Source organism: Leuciscus leuciscus, assembly GCF_965113295.1.
Source record: "Leuciscus leuciscus genome assembly, chromosome: 15".
Classification (NCBI taxonomy): Eukaryota; Metazoa; Chordata; class Actinopteri; order Cypriniformes; family Leuciscidae; genus Leuciscus; species Leuciscus leuciscus.
Window position 1 is genome coordinate 20,229,296 of NC_138739.1, and position 19,313 is coordinate 20,248,608.

A 19,313-nucleotide genomic window follows, 5' to 3' on the forward strand; every position below is an offset into this window, starting at 1 on the left:
AGCAGCTTCACAGCATGATTAATTCATTAAATTAAGTAAATTAAGTATCCCCAACTGAGCAAGCCAAAGGCAACAGTGGCAAGGAACCGAAAAACTCCATCAGGTGACCTAATGGAGAAAAAAAAAACCTTGGGAGAACCCAGGCTCAGTCGGGGGGCCAGTTCTCCTCTGGCGTTTATGAACTAGAGACCGGATTTAACTGTAAGATTAAAAATATTATATAAATGCCTGGCTGAAGAGATGCGTCTTTAATTTAGTTTTAAACTGGGAGAGCGAGTCTGAGTAACGAACAGTATCAGGAAGGCTATTCCAGAGTTTTGGAGCTAAATATGAAAACGCCCTCCCTCCTTTGGTGGATCTGGATATCCTAGGTATGACCAAAAGCCTCGAATTTAGTGATCTTAAAGAGCGCGATGGATTATAGGGCGATAGAAGATCCGTTAAATAGACTGGAGCTAAGCCGTTTAGGGCTTTATAAGTCAGTAGCAATACCTTGTAATTAATACGGAACTTTATAGGTAAAACAAGAGTCCATATTCTTTGCTCTAGCCCAACGGGGTCAGCATTTATTGAACAGTCTGCAAACACAGTGTCATGTCCAAGCCTTACTTCCTCGCTTACTCTCAGGCTTACTGTCTAGAACTGCCCTTGTTCGCCCCCTAGTGGCAGGTATAACCTGAACAAGCATTATAATAATTACATATTGTTACATCCTTTCTCTTTTAGAAAGTTTTTCTTTTCTCTGCAACACATTTGCAAACATTTAAATGTACTTTCAAATGTACAAAAAACTTTTTTTTTTTTTTTTTGTCCCCTAAATGCCAGTTTAAGTAGTAAAGTCCTTGTAGCGTTGAGGCTGACGAATAACTCTACCATATCTAGTTGTCTTCGGCACATCACTGTCACAGGTATCGCTCTGAGTTTGAGGGCTCTGCTGGGATAGTACAGCATCTGTATGGGTTCCCGGAGTGTTTACTGTCTCTATATCAACAACCTCTGTTTGAGGAACAACATGAGCGCGTCTGAGGTGTCTACGGTTTCTCCTGAGAACTGCACCCGAATCCATTTCAACCTCATAGGATCTAAAGTCAACTGGTCTTTTCACCTTGCCCAGCTTCCATTTGGTGTGAGGCTCAAATGTCTGCACTCTGACAGTGTCACCTGGTCGTAGGGCATCTAGATCCCTGGCTGATCGGTTGTAGTACGCACATTGACGCTGTTGGTTGTTAAACAGTGCCTGCTCTGCTTGAACCACTTTAGGCTGGAGAAGGCTGTTTTTCGCCGGTAACAGAGACCTCGTTCGACGGTTCAGCAGTCTTTGAGCCGGGCTGCTCTCCAGTCCAATTTCACTTTACATCTACCCAGTGGCTTCACTTTGCTTCCATTGTACATCACTAACACAGAATTTGTATCCTCAAGCTTAGCATCTGTGTTCAGCATGTTAATAGGCACAGTATTACAGTACTTACACACAGTATGTCCTCATATTCACTTTCACATTCAGTGACGTTATGCACAGATTTTTTCTTCTTTGGTTCAATGCGGGCTTTACACTTAACCGCAAAGTGGTTTTCCTTACCACACTTTTTGCATTTCTTTCCCAATGCTGGACATTTCTGTTTGCTCCTTTCATGTGTCTTGCCGCAAAACTTGCAATCCACGGTGCTTTCTTTCTGTTGTAAGCGCGAAGCTCCTTGCACTGCGTGAACTTCTTCCACTGTGTGCCCCGCTATGGCCTTGCAGTTTTCCCGCGACCACTCCGCAGCCCTGCAAAGTTGAATGCAAGTGTCCAATGTCATGGCTTTCTCCCGTAACAGTCTCTCTCGCATGTTGCTGCTGTTAATCCCACATACGATCCTGTCACGAATGAGTGAGTCTCTCAATGTCCCAAAGTTGCATGTTTTTGCTAGCACCTTGAGTTCAGTAACATAGCCATCTATGGATTCACTGGTACCTTGATTTCTTGTGAAGAATTTGTACCGCTTCACTGTCTCGTTCACTGTAGGACTGCAGTAGTTATCAAACTTTTCAATTACGTCATTAATCTTCCAGTCCGACTTCGCTGTGTCTCCCATTACCGTATCCAGTAGCTCTCTGCCACTCTCACCGACCAGATAACTGAAGAGCCTGACCTTTTTCTTCTCGTCGTCCTCGGCAACAGTTAATCCGATGTACAGTTCAAACTCGTCTCTCCAAGACTTCCACGTTTTAGACAGATTACTGGAGTCCAGACACAACGTCTGTGGAGGTCTAAGTACGTCCATGCTGTTAGCGTTAGCTTGTTTACTTCGATGCTAATCCACGCTACACGTTAGCACTTTACCGTCTTCGGACGTCGCCGGCGCCTCCGCAGCAAACCACTAAAAACTCGGGCAAAAATCCACCTCCGCTGCCACCATGATAAAGTGTGTTTTTTTTATATAAAACAAGAGTCCATATTCTTTGCTCTAGCCCAACGGGGTCAGCATTTATTGAACAGTCTGCAAACACAGTGTCATGTCCAAGCCTTACTTCCTCGCTTACTCTCAGGCTTACTGTCTAGAACTGCCCTTGTTCGCCCCCTAGTGGCAGGTATAACCTGAACAAGCATTATAATAATTACATATTGTTACAGTAACAATAATATTCACAATAACATATTGTTTTACTGAATAATTAAGTAAATATAATTTCTTAATTTATCTTTGTAAAGAAGCCGAACTGGCTACTCTCTGTTGTCTCAGACGATGACATCTTTTCCTGTCGGCAATAACTTCTGTTGGTTGCAATTCGCAACCTCAGCGCTAGATGTCACTAAAAATTGCACAGTGCACCTTTAAATAACTGGGAGAGTGATTCTTATCTTTAAGAAATTTGATAACTTGCTTTTATACATAAGTTTGAAAGTAGGAGTAAATTTCATGAATTATCAGCACTTGAGACTAAAATGGCACTTTGAGACGCTTGATAAATTAGGGCCCTGATATTTAAGACTTAGATTATTTTTTTAACATTTAATTTTAAGATATCTTAGTGCTTTAAGGTATATACATATTATTGATTCTGCTTTCACCTTGCCAACTTTGTCCCAACCAAACCCTTCCTGTGGTTGTTTATCCCCCGATTTCACAGACTAGGCTTAAGTCTTGTCTAAAACTAAAATGCATGTTTGAGCGGTTTTAACTGAAAGCAACTTGCACTGAAATTTCCTAAAATATGTCAGTGCAATTGTTTTGTTTCAAGAAAACACCAGTAATGTTTTTTTTTTCTTTTCTTCTAATGCACGTTTATAAAAGCTGTTTAGATATTCTAATTTAACTGAAGCCTACTTCTGGTTTAATCAAAGCCCTGTCTGTGAAACCAGGCCTATGAGTTTTACACTACTGTGGATATATTTTAGAAACATTTTGTTAGATTCCTCCTTAAAGGAACACTCCACCATTTTTTTAAATAGGGCTTATTCACATTCTTTCATACATATAGATAGGTGGGCAAATGCATTTTTGTCTCAGTGCATGCGTTGTTTTAGTTTGACAGGGTCGGCGCTAGTAGATTAGCTTAGCACAATGAATGGAATCCTTTGTTGCCAGCTAGCATGTCCTGAGTAAAAGTGATCAAAAAAAAACAAAAAAACACCTAATTACTTCTTGTGGCTTGCGTATTCACAACGAGTACAAATAGCGATGCAGATTAACACTAGGCGATTTCCTAGGCAGATATTGACTTGGGACTATATTAGGGGGAAGCACAGGCGAAGCACTGCTACTTGGCCGCAGAGATATCACGCAACACATGAAATGTGAATATGTGAATGTGAATACAGGTATAATATGGGTCGATCTATACATACATGAAGTGGGAGAGAGACCGCACTGTGCTTAAATATATTTTTATTTTTATTTGCACAGACACGTTTCATGTGCACACTGAAGAAGGGACGTGCTAAAACGCGTCTGTGCAAATAAAAATAAAAATATATTTAAGCATAGTGCGGCCTCTCTCCCACTTCATATATTATAATTATCTAGGCCAGCACTCTTAAAATTGACAAGTGTACACATTGAGTGAAGCCTGCTCCTATCCACATTTACTTACCGATCTATTACATGCGTCATGTTTAAAATAATCACTTACTCTGTGGACAGTTGTCCATTTGGTCCATTCGGCGAGAGGCTTTTTTTTCCAGTTCACTTTATCACACCAGGGGAAAAAAATTGAGTAAAAGTTACTGCAGGATGGATCAATGCCGTGAAATCCTAGGTAGCTGTGGCACAACTGCCGGCACGCTCATCTTGATCTGACGCGCTGAGCCTGGTCATCGATGGCAGAAACATGTCCCACTCTCTACAGCACAGACACTATTTCAGTCGGGATAGATTGGCATATTCCCCCACATTCACACCACCAGTTCGTGTTGGCTCTCATCCTCACGTCCTCAGGCTGTTGAGCGATCGCAACCTCCTCCTGTCATTCTATCTCCAAAGCACGCAGCTGCTCCTCTGAAAACTCAGGTATGGTTCTGGCTCTTGCTCTTGACTGTCTGAGAAGTCACCCTCTTAGTCTCTCACAGAATTAGCCATGTTCATTGCCATTCATATACTGTAGGAAAAATAGCCAGCTACTATTCACGCCGGTATGTTGACATTTCATGTGTTGCGTGATATCTTTGCGCCCAAGTAGCAGTGCTCTGCTGTGCTTCCCCCTAATATAGTCCCAAGTCAATATCTGCCTAGGAAATCGCCTAGTGTTAATCTGCATCGCTATTTGTACTTGTTGTGAATACGCAGGCCACAAGAAGTAATTAGGTGGGGTTTTTTATATATTTTTTTATCACTTTTACTCAGGACATGCTAGCTGGCAACAAAGGATTCCATTCATTGTGCTAAGATAATCTAGCGCCGACCCTGTCAAACTAAAACAACGCATGCACTGAGACAAAAATGCATTTGGCCACCTATCTAAATGTAGGAAAGAAGGTGAATAAGCCCTATTTCAAAAAACGGTGGAGTGTTCCTTTAAAAAAACTGCTTCAGCTAGAGTGAAATATGGAGGCTTTCCAGCATGAACTGGACATTTCACATCTTCTTTTGGGCCTTTTGTTTGACTGCTTTTCCAGTTGTCTGTTTTTGTTTTGCAACTGACTTTAAATTGTGTTGTACAAGGAACAAAATATTATTCAGTTCAGTTCATTTCATTTATTGTGTTCAGGTACTTTCTAGAATAACTGATTAATTAGCTGAATGTTACACTGTCATTTTTGTTCTAGACTTTCAAAGTGCAGTATCACAGAAGAAGGATATAAAGCGCTGGCTTCAGCTCTGAGATCAAACCCTTCACACCTGATAGAGCTGGATCTCAGAGTAAATGATCCTGGACAATCAGGAGTGAAGGAGCTCGATGATTTACTACAGGATCCAAACTGTCAACTGAAGACACTGAGGTGAGACGTGATGAAATAATAGAAAATACATTATATGCAGCCAAATTATTTCTAGAAATATTATTTCAATAATACAACAAGCTATATAATATGTTGTTACATCAAAGTTGACGCATGATTCCAAGACTAAAGTCATGTAAAAATGGATTTTGTCATTACACCAAGTTAAGTTGAGAATTAATCTGAATCCTGCTTCATCTTCTCTTCTGCAGGTTTTTGGGTCTTGCTGCAGATGAAGCCTGTCAGTATGTGAGAGGAATTGTGGGTAAAAACCCATTACTCCTGAGAGAGCTGAATCTGAGTGAACATGAACTAGGAGACACACGAGTGAATCAGATCTCTGCTCTACTGCAGGATAAACACTGTAAACTCAACACACTGAAGTGAGTATTTCACATGGTTAAAATTTGTATTTTTATTACCTTTAATGGTAATGTTACTATTTCCTCATTTGATTAAGTCAGGGGTGATTGACAGACACAAAACCACAATAAATTGATTTTAATAATTAATTAAGTTTTTGACTGTTGAAGGAAACTATATATATATATATATATATATATATATATATATATATATATATATATATATATATATATATATATATATATATATATGAAGAGTTCAGATGCAAAAGCCTCTAAGTGCCATCTGAAATTTTCTTCTAGAATGATCATTTTTATGAAGCTCGTATATGTAAGTTCAGTAATTTCTCTTAAATGGCAAAAGAAAGTGACCAAGTCAGGTTTTGGACTTTAATCCCCGCTTTTCTAAGCGGCTTTTATGGAACAGCCTCCTGAAAGATCGAGCAGTTCCAACTTTAAAAACAGAAGCTGTTGTTCACGAGCCACAACCTGTAAGTATGATTTGTTCATTGATGAGTTTTCCTGTAATAGTTCGTATTGTTGATTGTACATTGTAGCGAGGAAGTAAACGAAGGACAACGCTGTTAGTCTCCACAAACTAGTTTGTTAAATGCTAACGTTAATTCATACTTATCCGACAAACATATACAAACTTCTGTTTAATATCACCAGCGCAGCGAACTTGGAATGTTCGTGGTTGTTGTCGTTTATGTGATCACTGTAAATTATTCTTTGATTATAGCTTTTATGTATGGTTTATCTACAGGCATGCTAAACATGGTTTGTGTTTGATTTGGCTAGTGTTGTAAAGCCGATGTTTAGTGTTCGTATTGGGTTAATAGTTCTGGCGACAGATATTTAGCTACAATCGTTTTAAATATACAAAAGTAACAGTGACATATAGCGATCACAATAGATCTGCAGTCTTAAAAAAAAAAAAAACCTTTCTGAAACGTCCTTTAACAGCCGTTCTTGAACAGGTTCTGCTCGATCCTCTCCACTAACATTCTCTGGGTCTGATTCGGGCTCAAACTGCTATGGGAATATTAACGCCGTTGTTTACTGAAGCACAAACTACCGGTAAGGGTAAGGGGCGTTTCCGAAACAATGTGCACTTGGCGGTTAGCGAATCACAACACACTGGGCCAGCTAACCAATCTGAGCCCATTGCGTATTTTTTAGGACGGGTTCATAGAACCAGGAAATCATACGACCGTTTTTACAAGGAGGGACAGAGCAGTGTAGAATAATGGTTAAATATGTGAAAAATAATGCAAATTTTAAAAAACGAAGCACGAACACATGTTACAGTGCACCCCACAAACACAATCAAGCCTTCGAAAAAAGGTGTTTTACCACCCCTTTAAGAAATTTGATAACTTGCTTTTATACATAAGTTTGAAAGTAGGAGTAAATTTCATGAATTATCAGCACTTGAGACTAAAATGGCACTTTGAGACGCTTGATAAATTAGGGCCCTGATATTTAAGACTTAGATTATTTTTTTAACATTTCATTTTAAGATATCTTAGTGATTTTAGATATATACTTATTATTAATTCTGCATTCACCTTGCCAACTTTGTCCCAACCAAACCCTTCCTGTGGTTGTTTATCCCCCGATTTCACAGACTAGGCTTAGGTCTTGTCTTAAACTAAAATGATTGTTTGAGCGGTTTTAACTGAAAGCAACTTGCACTGAAATATCCTAAAATATGTTAGTGCAATTGTTTTGTTTCAAGAAAACACCAGTAATGTTTTTTTTTTTTTCTTCTAATGCAAGTTTATAAAAGCTGTTTAGATATTCTAATTTAACTGAAGCCTACTTCTGGTTTAATCAAAGCCCTGTCTGTGAAACCAGGCCTATGAGTTTTACACTACTGTGGATATATTTTAGAAACATTTTGTTAGATTCCTCCTTAAAAAAACTGCTTCAGCTATAGTTAAATATGTAGGCTTTCCAGCATGAACTGGACATTTCACATCTTCTTTTGGGCCGTTTGTTTGACTGCATTTCCAGTTGTCTGTTTTTGTTTTGCAACTGACTTTAAATTGTGTTGTACAAGGAACAAAATATAATTCAGTTCATTTATTTTGTTCAGGTACTTTCTAGAATAACTGATTAATTAGCTGAATGTTACACTGCCATTTTTGTTCTAGACTTACAAACTGCAGTATCACAGAAGAAGGATATAAAGCGCTGGCTTCAGCTCTGAGATCAAACCCTTCACACCTGATAGAGCTGGATCTCAGAGGAAATGATCCTGGACAATCAGGAGTGAAGGAGCTCGATGATTTACTGCAGGATCCAAACTGTCAACTAAAGACATTGAGGTGAGACGTGATGAAATAATAGAAAATACATTATATGCAGCCAAATTATTTCTAGAAATATTATTTCAATAATACAACAAGCTCCATAATATGTTGTTACATCAAAGTTGACGCATGATTCCAAGACTAAAGAAATGTAAAAATGGATTTTCTCATTACACCAAGTTAAGTTGAGAATTAATCTGAATCCTGCTTCATCTTCTCTTCTGCAGGTTTTTGGGTCCTGCTGCAGATGAAGCCTGTCAGTATGTTAGAGGAATTGTGGGTAAAAACCCGTTACTCCTGAGAGAGCTGAATCTGAGTGAACATGAACTAGGAGACACACGAGTGAATCAGATCTCTGCTCTACTGCAGGATAAACACTGTAAACTCAACACACTGAAGTGAGTATTTCACATGGTTAAAATTTGTATTTTTATTACCTTTAATAGTAATGTTACAGTAGTTGGTAATACTATTTCCTCATTTGATTTAGTCAGGGGTGATTGACAGACACAAAACCACAATAAATTGATTTTAATAATTCAGTTTTTGACTGTTGAAGGAAACACATTAGATTATTCTGATTTCTTTCTTTTTTTTTATTATTTTTTTTTTTTTCAGTTAATATTTTTAGTGATTTTCAAATGACAAACTAGCCAGACATGACTAGGGCCGTAGTAAATAACCAAAACTATAACAATACCCCCCCCCCCCCCCCCCCATACAATACCACCTATAATATTTATAGCCTACCATGGTTAATGTAAACAAAGGATCAGGCCATTATTTAATTATATACATCGAATGTTCAGAGATTTTATAGGGGAGCGCAGGGCACAACCTAATGCGGGACTTTTTGCATATTTATTCAGGATAAAGCAGGTTGTGTTTCCGGATATTTTCTCTCGCTGCCAAAAGAAGGGATCCCACAGATTTGTGGAAAGTTTTGATTCGATTTTGTGAAGAACCTGGACAAAGACTGTTTTGATGCAAGTAAATAGCCTACATTTTGATGTGTACGTCACCAAATCGAACTTTATATGACCTTAATCACAGTTTTGTTTGCTAAAACATAGCGTATGTAAATATGTTTTAAACAGCGGGTTAGTTGTAGCACGGTGTTAGGCTACAACTAAGTCGCCAAGTGTACAACGATAATGAAATGAAAACATGGAGCCCGGCAATTTTTCAGGTTTGAGTATTTATATTTAGTTTGCTACATTCAACTTTGTTGGACTTTCAGAAACAATGTTGGAATTTAGGCTAAATTTCAAAGTATGATTTTTTGTGTTAACTTTGCATTTATCACTTGTAAATTTATTTAAAAGCCTGTTTTTAATGCAATAAACCCTTTAAAATGTGCTAGTTATTATTATTATTATTACTGTTGCTATTAATAATAATAATAATAATTTTGCATGCAGCTTGTGGTGAGATCTGGTATTTATCTCATCTTCCTGAATAACCCCTATCAAAGTTGCTAGGTAGTCTTTTGCTGTCAGTTCAGAATAGGATTATATCCTCACTAGCTTGTTTAATTTATACCAGCAAATCTATGTGTTGTCCCTACACTCTCGTGAAACAATAATAATCATTGGCAACTAGACATATGGATCAAACTCATGCTTACTCTCCAGCAGAATCGTTCCTGGAACCTTTGTTGTCCTTGGTCTTGCAAATATTATTATAATGATCTGTCTATCACTAATAGAACTGTCTTTGTAAGCTGAAGTAAAACTTAACAGTCTTTGTCTTTAGATATAACAATTTATTTAAACAAAAGATAAAAATACTGGTTACACAATAGTTAACATTTGTAGCAAATCATCATAAGGTTATAATACTTCAGCTTATCCAATCTCAACAGGGCAGTCCTGAGTGAATATTACACAGGCTGTTTACCTTGTAAGCAGAATCAAGCAATAGATGTAAAACATAACTTGTTCCCATCCGAGGTCTTCAAGTTAAGATAATACAGCAGAGCAATATAAGCAAAAAGAATCTCAGTTAATAAACTGAGCTAGAAGAGAACTAATTTCTCCTCAGGGATGCACACGACATCAAAATCAAAAATGCAACAACTAACAGTCAAAATGCAGTCATATTTATATGGAACTGGGTTACATTGTTCCTATGCAGTTTCTTGTTTTTTTTCCAGAGGAAATCATTTTTGTGACATCAACCTTCTATTGCCTCAGTCGAGGGGGTTTTGGGGGTTTTTCCCATAAATGGGCATTCTTGTGTCCTTTCCGTCCTCTGCGCTTTGGGCTTCTGTGTATGTGTGTGCGTGCATATGTATCTGTGTGTTTGTAGGTCCAACATTTCTATCAAAATTCAAATAGTCAACAGGGGTGCCCAATCCTGCTCCTGCCGATCGACCGTCCTGCACAGTTCATCTCCAACCCTAATCAAACGCACCTGAAGCAACCAATTAACTTGAAAATTAAAGGCAGGTGTGTTTGATTAGGGTTGGAGATTAACTCTGCAGGATGGTTGATCGGCAGGAGCAGGATTAGGCACCCCTGGGGCCGTATTCACAAAGTGAGTGCCGCTCGCGAATCACGTCTACTCTATGAGCTTTCACCAGCGCGTTACAAAAGTGTGAGAAGATTTTCTCGAACTGTTCTGGGGCCGTATTCACAAAGCATTTTATCTTACCACTAGGAGTACTCCTAAAACGCACTAAAATATTTTAGCTAGGAGTTTTCTCTTAAAAGTTATTCACAACGCCTTTCAGACCTACTCTTAGTAAAGAAAAATGACAACTCCTAAACTAAGAGTGAGTCTTCGTTGCTATGGATGACGTCATTACTCATGCACGAGCTTGACTGAAGTGACCACCTTGATTGGCTGATGATTGTAACGCGGGAATGATTCCAAACACCTCCCCTACGATGATGAGTGACAGGTGACAGGTCTAAAAATGTCAACTTGAGCACAATTCCACCTTGGTTTTTCTGCTATCCTGTAGTTAATCTAGAAGTTAAAGATGTAATCAAGACAGGTTTGTATCAAAGTGTACAGCAGTATCTAGAAGTAATGTATGATGACACAGTACAAATATTTACAGATGCATCCAAAGAATCAGCAGGTAAAACGGGGGTGGCAGTATACATTCCTAAATATAAAGTTAGAATACAAAAAAGAACCTCAAACCACCTCTCAATCTTCTCTGCAGAGATGATAGCCATCATAATGGCACTACAGTGGGTAGAAGAAGTGAAGCCATATAAATCTGTTATTTGTTCAGACTCTATGTCCTCCCTAATTAGCATCCAGACTGGGAAATCTGCATGCAGACAGGATCTTTTAGATGAAGTTCATCAGATGATTTTCAGGATAACTCAACAGAAGCTAATAATACAGTTCACTTGGGTTCCAGCGCACCACAGGTATTGAGGGCAATGAGAAGGCAGACGAGTTGGCAAAAGAAGCACTTAAAGCAGAACATGTAGAAGTACAGGTTCCACTCAGCAAATCAGAATTGAAAACAATAATTAAAGATGGTATTCATAAACTCTGGCAAGATAAATGGGATAAGGGGGGAAAAGGTAGGCATTTATATAGTATTCAACAGAATGTAACAGTTAAAATGATCAGTTCACTTTCACGACAGGAGGAAACCTGGTTCACCAGGCTAAGGTTAGGACATACAGGACTGAATAGCGGCTTACACACAATAGGGAAACATGAGACAGGAATGTGCCCATATTGTACGGAAACAGAAACCGTGAAGCATGTACTTCTGACATGTAGGCAGTACTCTGAAGAGAGAGAAAAATTTAAGAGGGTAACAAATAACTCTGTTACTTTGAGCAACTTGTTGAGTCTACCTGGAACACAGTCTACAACCAAAGCAGTGATAGAGTTTCTAAAAGAAACACAACTAGCAAGAAGACTTTAGTTTTTTTTTATTTTATTTATGGAGGTTTGAGCTGAGGTTGAAGCTGGAGGAGCTGAACACGCAGCGCTAGCTGAAGCTTGGGCTCTGATCTCCTTTCTCCTTTTTTTTTTTAACTTTTTTTTTTATGACTTCCCAATGTGATCACACCTCAATCCTGTAGATGGCGGTAATGCACAAAGATTGCAAGCTGCCAATAAAATTCACTGAAGAAGAAGAAGAAGAAGGTGACAGGTCTGAGAATGCGTGCGCTACACAAGTAGTGCGAAGGACGGAAGATGATGAATAACTGAATATATAGCCTAAACGAATAAAGAGTAAAGGCCATTGCACACTGAGTCCGAAATTTTCGTATGCGTTTTTTCGTGTTCGTCAGCCTTAAAATTCGTCACGCACAGAACCTTGCACACTGAGTCCGATGCGTATTTATTAAACCTTTGCGGAAAAAAACGCAAAAAATACTAAATGGATTCGTCAAGCAGTGAGGATGAATTTGTTGCCCTCTTTCTTCTTAAAAAGAGAAAAAGAAAGAGGAAATATTGGGTCCATCCAATCCTGAGATTGCGCCGAGAGGAAGGAGAGTTTCACCTCATCAAGGAGTTGCGACATTATCCCAAACGATTCAAAATTTACCTCAGAATGTCAGTGGAACAGTTTGATGCTTTGCTAGCGATACTGGAGCCACATATTAAAAATAAGACCACCAATTTCCGTGAACCAATCGATCCTGAACAGAAACTGGCACTATGGACGGACACACACACACACACACACACGCGCGGCCGGCAGAAGCGCTGGGCAGACAGAACAGCTGTATACAGGTTATATTTTATTCAGTGTCTTTGTAATCCGCATTTTGTTTTTCATACAGTACTTGTGCTGCGAGACGAAGTGTATCAACTTGTCAGACGTCATTCTGGATTTTGTCGTTCGCTTGTACGGTGGCTCTGAATTTTCAAAAAACCTCACAAAACACTGGCTGTGGATGCGAAAAACGCAGAAAATCGAACCCAATCCGAATTTTTTTTTTACGGACGAAAGTTTCGTAGACAGTGTGCAAGCATGATTGACATAACGTGAGGTCGAATTTATTTTTTAACGTGCGAAAATTTCGGATGCGAATTTCGGACTCAGTGTGCAATGGCCTTAAGGCAAAACAAATAGCCTAGTAGCCTAATGAAACATATGGATTGATGCAATATCTTTGCAACATTATTGAATTAATCTGTCACATATGCCTCTGCCGAGAAGAACATCTGATTCACAATGAAACGTTATAATTAACATGCAATGAGTATTTTGGTTGTTGTTGGTGGCGTTATTATATTGCATAGTTATGCCTACAATGCAAAATTGTTCCCTCGCGATTGGACGCTCCTGTAGCCGCCGCATACGCATTTCAAAACATCGCAACGTGAAATGCCACAAAAAGCGGTTTGTGAATCGGTCTTAGTGAGTTAGGAGTCCTCTCGACTTCTTTTAAGCTGTCCCAGGCTTAGGTGCTACTTTTAGGGCTAAAATGCTTCGTGAATTACTCTTAAGGCCGTTGCACACTGAGTCCGAAATTTTCGTATGCGTTTTTTCGTGTTCGTCAGCAGTAAAATTCGTCACGCACAGAAACCTTGCACACTGAGTCCGATGCGTATTTATTAAACCTTTGCGGAAAAAAACGCAAAAAATACTAAATGGATTCGTCAAGCAGTGGGGATGAATTTGTTGCCCTCTTTCTTCTTAAAAAGAGAAAAAGAAAGAGGAAATATTGGGTCCATCCAATCCTGAGATAGCGCCGAGAGGAAGGAGAGTTTCACCTCCTTATCAAGGAGTTGCGAAATTATCCCAAACGATTCAAAATTTACCTCAGAATGTCAGTGGAACAGTTTGATGCTTTGCGATGCTGGAGCCACATATTAAAAAGAAGACCACCAATTTCCGTGAACCAATCGATCCTGAACAGAAACTGGCAGTATGTCTATGGACGGACACACACACACACGCGGCCGGCAGAAGCGCTGGGCAGACAGAACAGCTGTATACAGGTTATATTTTATTCAGTGTCTTTGTAATCCGCATTTTGTTTTTCATACAGTAGCCTACTTGTGCTGCGAGACGAAGTGTATCAACTTGTCAGACGTCATTCTGGATTTTGTCGTTCGCTTGTACGGTGGCTCTGAATTTTCAAAAAACCTCACAAAACACTGGCTGTGGATGCGAAAAACGCAGAAAATCGAACCCAATCCGAGTTTTTTTTTTACGGACGAAAGTTTCGTAGACAGTGTGCAAGCATGATTGACATAACGTGAGGTCGAATTTTTTTTTTTAAAGTCCACATGAATTCCAAATTTACCATATTTACTTTGTTTGCCTAAATTGTTAGTTTTGTGGTGAACAATTCATCCATGCAAGTCAATCCACACAAAACATTTTTTTGGCTTTGTAATCTTTAATCAAAATCTGAAAATGCCCCTCCCCTCTGCATTGGAGGACCTTCCCTGATGACGTATGTTTGACGGCTTGGTTTGGGAAACGCTTAACCACTCCCCTCAAACCGTTATGGTGCGTTCACACCGGACGCGAATAGCGCGTCAGGCGCGAGTGATTTCAATGTTGACGCCGGTTTCACACCGCAAGCGTCAGCGGCGCGTGAGCAGCGCGTATTTCTTTCGGCGTCCATGTTATTCAATGAGTGCATTCACACCGCACGCAGAAGCGGCGCGGCAGCGCGTAGCAGGAGCAGAGCAGGAACAGCAGTGCCGCGATAGTTTCGGCGCCCAGTCTATTTTTAACGCGCCGCTTACGCTGAATTAAAGTGACAATGCATTGATCATGGCCAAAATACACCGGTTTTATCCAAAAAGTGCATTGATGATATCTATTGTGTTTTAAACAGTCAATCAAATGACCAACAGCAATTTAAAAAGAAAACAAATGTCCAAAAACAAGCTTGTTGCCAGAACAATAAAAACAAAGATGAACCAATTGATATATAAATGAATTTTGTAATAAAATAAGCTTCTTGACAAGTCTTTTCTCCTAAATGTATTTGAAAACGAAATAAAGCAATGCCAACTCACCCATTATAGAGTACTCTGTCTGTACACACGCCGCGGTTCAGCCGCGCATGACAAACGCTGCCAGTGTGAAAGCAAAACGCACGTGTCCTGCTCCTGCTCACCATACGCACTGCTCCTGCTCTGCTTATGCTCTGCTAACGCGTGCAGTGTGAAACCGGCGTAAGTCAATGCAAAGACGCGTTACGCGCGTAAAAAATTCCTGCGGCGCGAATGAGGCGTAGAGCGCGGCGCGGAAGACGCGAATACGCCTCATTCGCGCGTCAAGTTCGCGCGAATGGCGCGAATTGAGCGTCTGGCGCGTTAAGCGCGTTACGCGCGAATGTTTTATGTAGTGCTTTTTGTGCATTCTTGTGTTTGACGCGAATTCGCGTCTGCCGCCCGAGTTGAAAAATCTGAACTTCTGCGTCAATTCGCGCCGCGTTAACCAATCAGGAGCCTGCTTGCTGCTGTCACGTGGTGAAGTGACAGTTTACAATGTTATTTTATGTTTGGCCTCAATAAATTATTTTGTAATATGACTAAAATGCACAACAAAGCAAATCTTTCACATAAAAACTCGATTTCAATATATGAGAGATACTCATTTTGTATTGAATGCTATTTTTTTCATATCTATTCTAGATTATATGAAACATTATTATTCTAATGTAAAGACAACAAACACAATTTAGTGTATAAAAACAAAAATCACAGGACAGGTTTCACTTTTGGAGGCTGACTCAATTTATTATCAAAACAAAAATAAATGACAGATTAGGTGGGTGCGGGCGAGGGTGAACCTTGCGCCGGGCTGTAGAGCGCGGGCTCGTCAGGCAGCGACCACTCGAGGCCGAGGGCTTACGGCCTACGCTGTCCTCGTCAGCGTCCTCACCGTTAGGTCCACCAAACCTAGCTCCTGGAGCAAATTGTGAAACTCCTGAAACCCTCCGGAGGGTCTGGTGGACCCGAGTACAGCGACGATGTCCCCTACTCAGCTGTTTCTGCTCTCCAGAGCATATACGAGCGGTGACTCTCTCGATTAATGCTAATGCTAATGCTCGATAAACATCTAAAAAAGATGGCCGCCAAAACTTTCACCTCTGACGCGCGTAAATTTCGCTTCAAACTTTTGTTTTTACGCGCGTTAGACACGCGAATTAACACAAAGTGGTCAAGCGTCAAACTAGACGCGGCAGGCGCGAATTTGACGCGCTATTCGCGTCCGGTGTGAACGCAGCATTAGTCTGCTATGAGCGAGAGATGGAGAGGAGGAGCACTAGAGTAAAACCCAGGGTGCTTCTCAATATCCCTCCTCGTCTCCTCTCTCCTCCGTCCTCCATCCTATTACCCGGAAACCGATCGAGCTCAGCCATCTTGAAGGACATCTCAATTCTCTAATTGCACCGCGAGGAGTCGAGGATCGAGGAGTGAGGAGGCTTCCAGAGGAGTCATGAGCGAGGATACACAGGTGTATCCTATGCGGAAGAGTTTTATCGACTTAAACGTGACGCACGTCTAAATTCTCCTCCCCCTTCACATCGGTCACAATCATTTTGATTTATACTTTACTTTTGCAGTTTATATAAACCACACACCTCACATATTTCAACAGGGTATCTTTCTTTATTATTATTTATTATGAATTTCTTAAATAAACAAATTTCAACAACATAAGGGCAGATCCTCTGAGCGCTGCTGATGACGCGATGAAGTGACGCTTGAGTGATCAAGGATTCCAATGTATAAAAAAAGCTTTCATTCGATCCTCCGTACTCGCGTCTTTTCCTTGCAGCCTTCCCTCGCATCCTACAGGGGGTGGAGCTGAGACGCGAGGAAAGGAAGCGAGGAGAGGAAATGAGGATACACAAATAAGAATTGAGAAGCACCCCCTGCCCTCTGTTCAATATTCCTTTTCACTGGGAAATACGTCACAGCACTGGAGAAAAGTCGTTTGCAACTTCCGGTTCACGGGGACTTTAACGTGCGAAAATTTCGGATGCGAATTTCGGACTCAGTGTGCAATGGCCTTAAGTAAAAAAAATTAGGAGTCCTAAAGTCACGAGTGACACGCCCATTATTTTTAGGAGTTGCTCCTAAATTCGCCAGTTAGGAGCTACTTTTAGCCTTAAAATTCTTTGTGAATACGGCCCCTGAGCTGGTGATAAAATGTGCAACCCATTTGAATTGTATTGAGAATTTACCGCTTTAAAACATAATCGAGAAAGTCAAACATGATCTAAAACAGCCACGAAAACCAAAAAGACTGATGAAAAGAGGAGAAAACATTATCCTGTACCAACATAAATTAGAAAGCTTTTTAAACAACTCATGACCTTTTACTAGAATTGATCAAATTCTATTTTATTTATTGTGGTAAAATTTGACTAACTTGTAGAATTTATGATAGATTATTTTTTCACTAACTATTTATATTCCAACTGTGGCATGTGTATAGTTTCTGAATGTATAGGTTGCTATTTTTCATTACAAATGCTATAGATAAAAAAGTTAGAATCAAGAGGAGCTTCTTGAATTATTGACTAAACAATGTGTGTTTTCTGGTAATAATGACAGATTACAATGACAATATGTGACCCTGGCTTTCAGATATGCCAAGAGATGACAGGAAATTAACATTTTCAATATAAGAAAATGTAAAGTTAGTTTGACCTACCATGGCACTTTGATTTAGAAAATTCTGTCAAACTGATAAGTTTTAGCTTAAATAAAATAGAAATACATTATTATCCTATGTAAACAAATAATTGTTAACTAGGCTATTACTTTATTGCAGTTATGTTATCAATGCATGTGTGGATGATCCCACAAAAAACTATTTTGCAAAAACAATCAAACAAACAAATAAATCTCATGAGAGAGCATGCCCTGGGACCCCACTAAACGATTGACACTTCAACTCCCCCCAAAAAACGGTTTATTTTATTTTAAGACAATAAGTAATAGTGTTTATAGCTCTGAGTCTGCACCTTCTGTTACACTTTATTTTAAATATCTCTTAACTAGTAAGTAATAAATTTAAGTGTACCAGTATTTACATTTTTCTCACAGCCTCATTTTCATCCACATAAAATTCAATATGGCATCTAACCTATATGTTAAAGTTGAAGAATTTGATACAATGTACTGATTGTGTAAATGTCGTTCTGCAGAAATCTGCTGCTACGATAAAGAGTAGAGAAAATAAACAAAAGATATTGTTGAAAAATGATAAAGAAGAATTGACATTTTCCAACAACATTGACAGCCTTAAAAACAGAGTATCAGGAATTAAACTAGTGCCGGATGTAGCTCTTCAGTTTGTCTTTTCTCTTTCTGTCTTCAGTCTGTGGAAATGCAGTATTACAGAGAAACAGTGTCTCATCCTGACTTCAGCTCTGAAATCAAACCCATCACACCTGACAGGGCTGAACCTCAATGAGAATAAAATAGAAAACACAGGAGTGAATCACTTATGTGACGTACTGAAGGATTCACACTGTAAACTGGAGATATTGTGGTGAGGAAGATTAATTTAATCTAAACGAAAGGCAATAGAGTTTTGGTATTTGACTGAAACGGAATTAAGATTTTGTTTGTCTTATTTCTCCCAATGTAGGTTAAGAGACTGTGGTTTGACGGATGAAGGTTGTTCTGCAGTGACTTCAGCTCTGAAATCAAACCCATCACACCTGAGACAACTGGACCTGAGCGGGAATGAAATTAGAAACACAGGAGTGAATCACTTATGTGACGTACTGAAGGATTCACACTGTAAACTGGAGATATTGAGGTCAGTAACATTCACATACATCAATCATACAGTTGGTACTCAACCAGAATAATACTTTTACCGCCGCCGTTTCCGCAGTGGTAAAATTGCGGGTGTGTATTTGCTGCCTTTTACCGCTAAGAGGCGCTATAATCACAGACTTTGAAAAGTGTCAGTTTATTCTCTCTATTGCGTAATCTGTCGCAGCTCATTGAGAACTGTAGCAGATAAATTCAAGAGAAACATTGTAGTTAAACGAATTCATAATCACAATACTAAAATTACAGTACAAATTTAGAACTGAAACAAATGTAGCCTTCTATTATTGGATCAAATTTAAGCAAAGTAGGCTAAACGTTAACATTGTGTGCCCAGGTTTTCTATGATTTAGAAAGGCTACGCATGTCAATAGGTTATGTGTCTTATACTTTGTTTTATTTTAATTTGTTAGTATATTTATTTACTGAAACAGTGAAATAAATGCAACTAAATGA

The 19,313-nt window shown here is 39.3% G+C and overlaps 1 protein-coding gene and 1 long non-coding RNA gene across 2 annotated transcripts in view; one reads left to right on the forward strand and one right to left on the reverse strand.

Moving 5' to 3' along the window:
• Positions 1 to 19,313, forward strand: part of LOC309475585 (uncharacterized protein) — a 518,877-nt gene that overhangs the window by 215,229 nt on the left and 284,335 nt on the right. The window contains exons 71-76 of the mRNA XM_082138403.1: positions 5,246 to 5,419; positions 5,632 to 5,802; positions 7,944 to 8,117; positions 8,330 to 8,500; positions 18,394 to 18,567; positions 18,667 to 18,840. Coding sequence (XP_081994529.1) covers positions 5,246 to 5,419; positions 5,632 to 5,802; positions 7,944 to 8,117; positions 8,330 to 8,500; positions 18,394 to 18,567; positions 18,667 to 18,840 — 1,038 coding nt within the window. The remainder of the gene's footprint in view (positions 1 to 5,245; positions 5,420 to 5,631; positions 5,803 to 7,943; positions 8,118 to 8,329; positions 8,501 to 18,393; positions 18,568 to 18,666; positions 18,841 to 19,313) is intronic.
• Positions 10,642 to 19,313, reverse strand: part of LOC309475704 — a 164,250-nt gene continuing 155,578 nt past the window's right edge. The window contains exons 2-3 of the long non-coding RNA XR_014197793.1: positions 17,196 to 17,313; positions 10,642 to 10,719 (exon numbers count right to left, since the gene is read on the reverse strand). This is a non-coding gene — a long non-coding RNA (uncharacterized lncRNA). The remainder of the gene's footprint in view (positions 10,720 to 17,195; positions 17,314 to 19,313) is intronic.